The 1,881-nt window shown below is 44.9% G+C and overlaps 1 protein-coding gene across 1 annotated transcript; it reads left to right on the forward strand.

Annotated features, from left to right (window-relative positions):
• Positions 1-923: 923 nt before the first annotated feature.
• LOC101980358 (histone H2B subacrosomal variant-like) lies at positions 924-1,403 on the forward strand. The gene has a single exon (XM_005356565.2). The coding sequence runs from the start codon at positions 1,032-1,034 to the stop codon at positions 1,401-1,403; it is 372 nt and encodes a 123-aa protein (XP_005356622.1). The 5' UTR covers positions 924-1,031.
• Positions 1,404-1,881: the final 478 nt, after the last annotated feature.

Raw genomic sequence — 1,881 nt, forward strand, 5'->3', positions numbered from 1 at the left:
AGAGAGAGAGAGAGAGAGAGAGAGAGAGAGAGAGAGAGAGAGAGAGAGGAGGCAGACACAGAGACACAGGCACAGAGAGGAGAGAGAGAAGCCTGTGTCATGGTGCGTGTGTGGAAGTCAGAGCACAACTTGCCAACATTGGTTCTCAGCTCCTATTATGAGTCTTGAGATCAAACTTAGGATGTTATGCTTGGTGGCCAGCACCTTTACCCACTGAGTTCTTTTTTTTTTTTAAATGTCCATATATAGTTAGAAGACGAGTTTCTTTTTTTATGTTTTAAGTGTAATTACATTTCCCTCCTTCTCTTTCCTCTCCAACCCCTCGTTTTCTTCTTCCAACCCCTCCCATGATGCCCTCATTCCCCCTCAAATTCGTGACCTCTATTATTGTTACATGAATATGCATAAATGTACAAATACAATCTGTTGATTCTGTTTAGTGTGGCTTATATGCGTATGAGTTCAAGGTCAATCGCTTGATATTGGATAGCCAATTAGTGGGTGGGTCCCAATTCTTAAAACAGGGTAACAGCTACTTGTATTACAAAGCAATCACTTTCTTTATATTTGCAATGCTTTGCTTGTTTGATTATAAGTGAACTCATGCATGTTTTTATAAGAAATGACCTCTACAAGAGAGTTAATATCTTTGCTCTTTATTATTTACCAGTCGCCCACTTTGACAAACTTTTATCCAATTCTGATTGAAGTGTATGGGATGCATGTTAATTGCTGTGGGGGAAGGGGGGGAGAAGAAAAGCAGAAAACTTGAGCTCTTCCCTTTTCTGCTTCAAGGCGGCATCAATCCTCTCAACACCCTCCCACTCCCAGGAAAGCCTGTGCCAGCCAACTCGTCCTCAGCAACAGGTCAGCTCTGTTGCTAAGTGTTTGTGACATAGGTTGAGCAAGTGCCAATCAGAGAGAAGCCCTGGCAATGTGGCTGTGACATGTCACCATAAGTAGGGTGCCCGCTCCCGTTCTCCGGCCCTTCTCCTCTCCGTTCCTAACCAGCAAGGAGAACAACATCTACAATGGCCAAATCCATCATCCAAAGATACCAACACATCAAAAGACATCTAAGACCAGTCTCAAGAAAGCAGTCCTGTAATTCCAGCATCGATTTTGGCCATGGAAATTACTCTCGCTACATATGCAGGGTCCTGAAGGAAGTTGTACCCATGAAAGGCATGTCTTCACACACTGTGGACATTCTGAACTTCCTGATCAATGACATCTTTAAACGCATTGCTACAGAAGCTGGCCAGCTGATGTATCTCAGGAAGCGCTGCACCCTCACCCCAGAAGATATCCAGAAAGCAGTGTATCAGCTGTTACCTAAGAAGCTGGCTATGTTTGCTGTGACTTTTGGAAATAGAGCCGTCCACAGATTTGTCCATTCCTAAGCTCCACGTACAAACCTTCCTGAAACTTGGGGAAAGTAAATCGAAGTGCCGGTAGCCTGTGCTGCGCTCACTCTTCTTTCTCATTCTGTTTGACATATGTGGTTATTTTTAGCTGGTGCCTGAGGAGGCCAGAAGACGACCTTGGGTCCCCTGGAGCTAGAGTTACAGGTAATTGGAGCCTCCATGTGGGTGCTGGGACTTTAACCTAGGTCCTCTGGAAGAGCAGCCCATGCTCTTAACTGCTGGACTCTCTCTCCAATTCCCACGCTTCCATGAACTACCCAATTCATTGAGTTTAGTTCTTTTTTTCTTTTCTTTAATGGGGCAGAGTCTCAAAAAAAAAAAAAAAAGGACTTACTACACAGTCCTGGCTGGCCTAATTTGCCACGTAGGCCATTGCTGCCATGCTTGGGTGACTTTAGAAAAGTCCTGAAGCTTTCTCCTAACTCCACCTCCCTACCCGCTGTCCTGAGGGCCC

The sequence above is a fragment of the Microtus ochrogaster genome, chromosome 19, assembly GCF_000317375.1.
Source record: "Microtus ochrogaster isolate Prairie Vole_2 chromosome 19, MicOch1.0, whole genome shotgun sequence".
NCBI lineage: Eukaryota > Metazoa > Chordata > Mammalia > Rodentia > Cricetidae > Microtus > Microtus ochrogaster.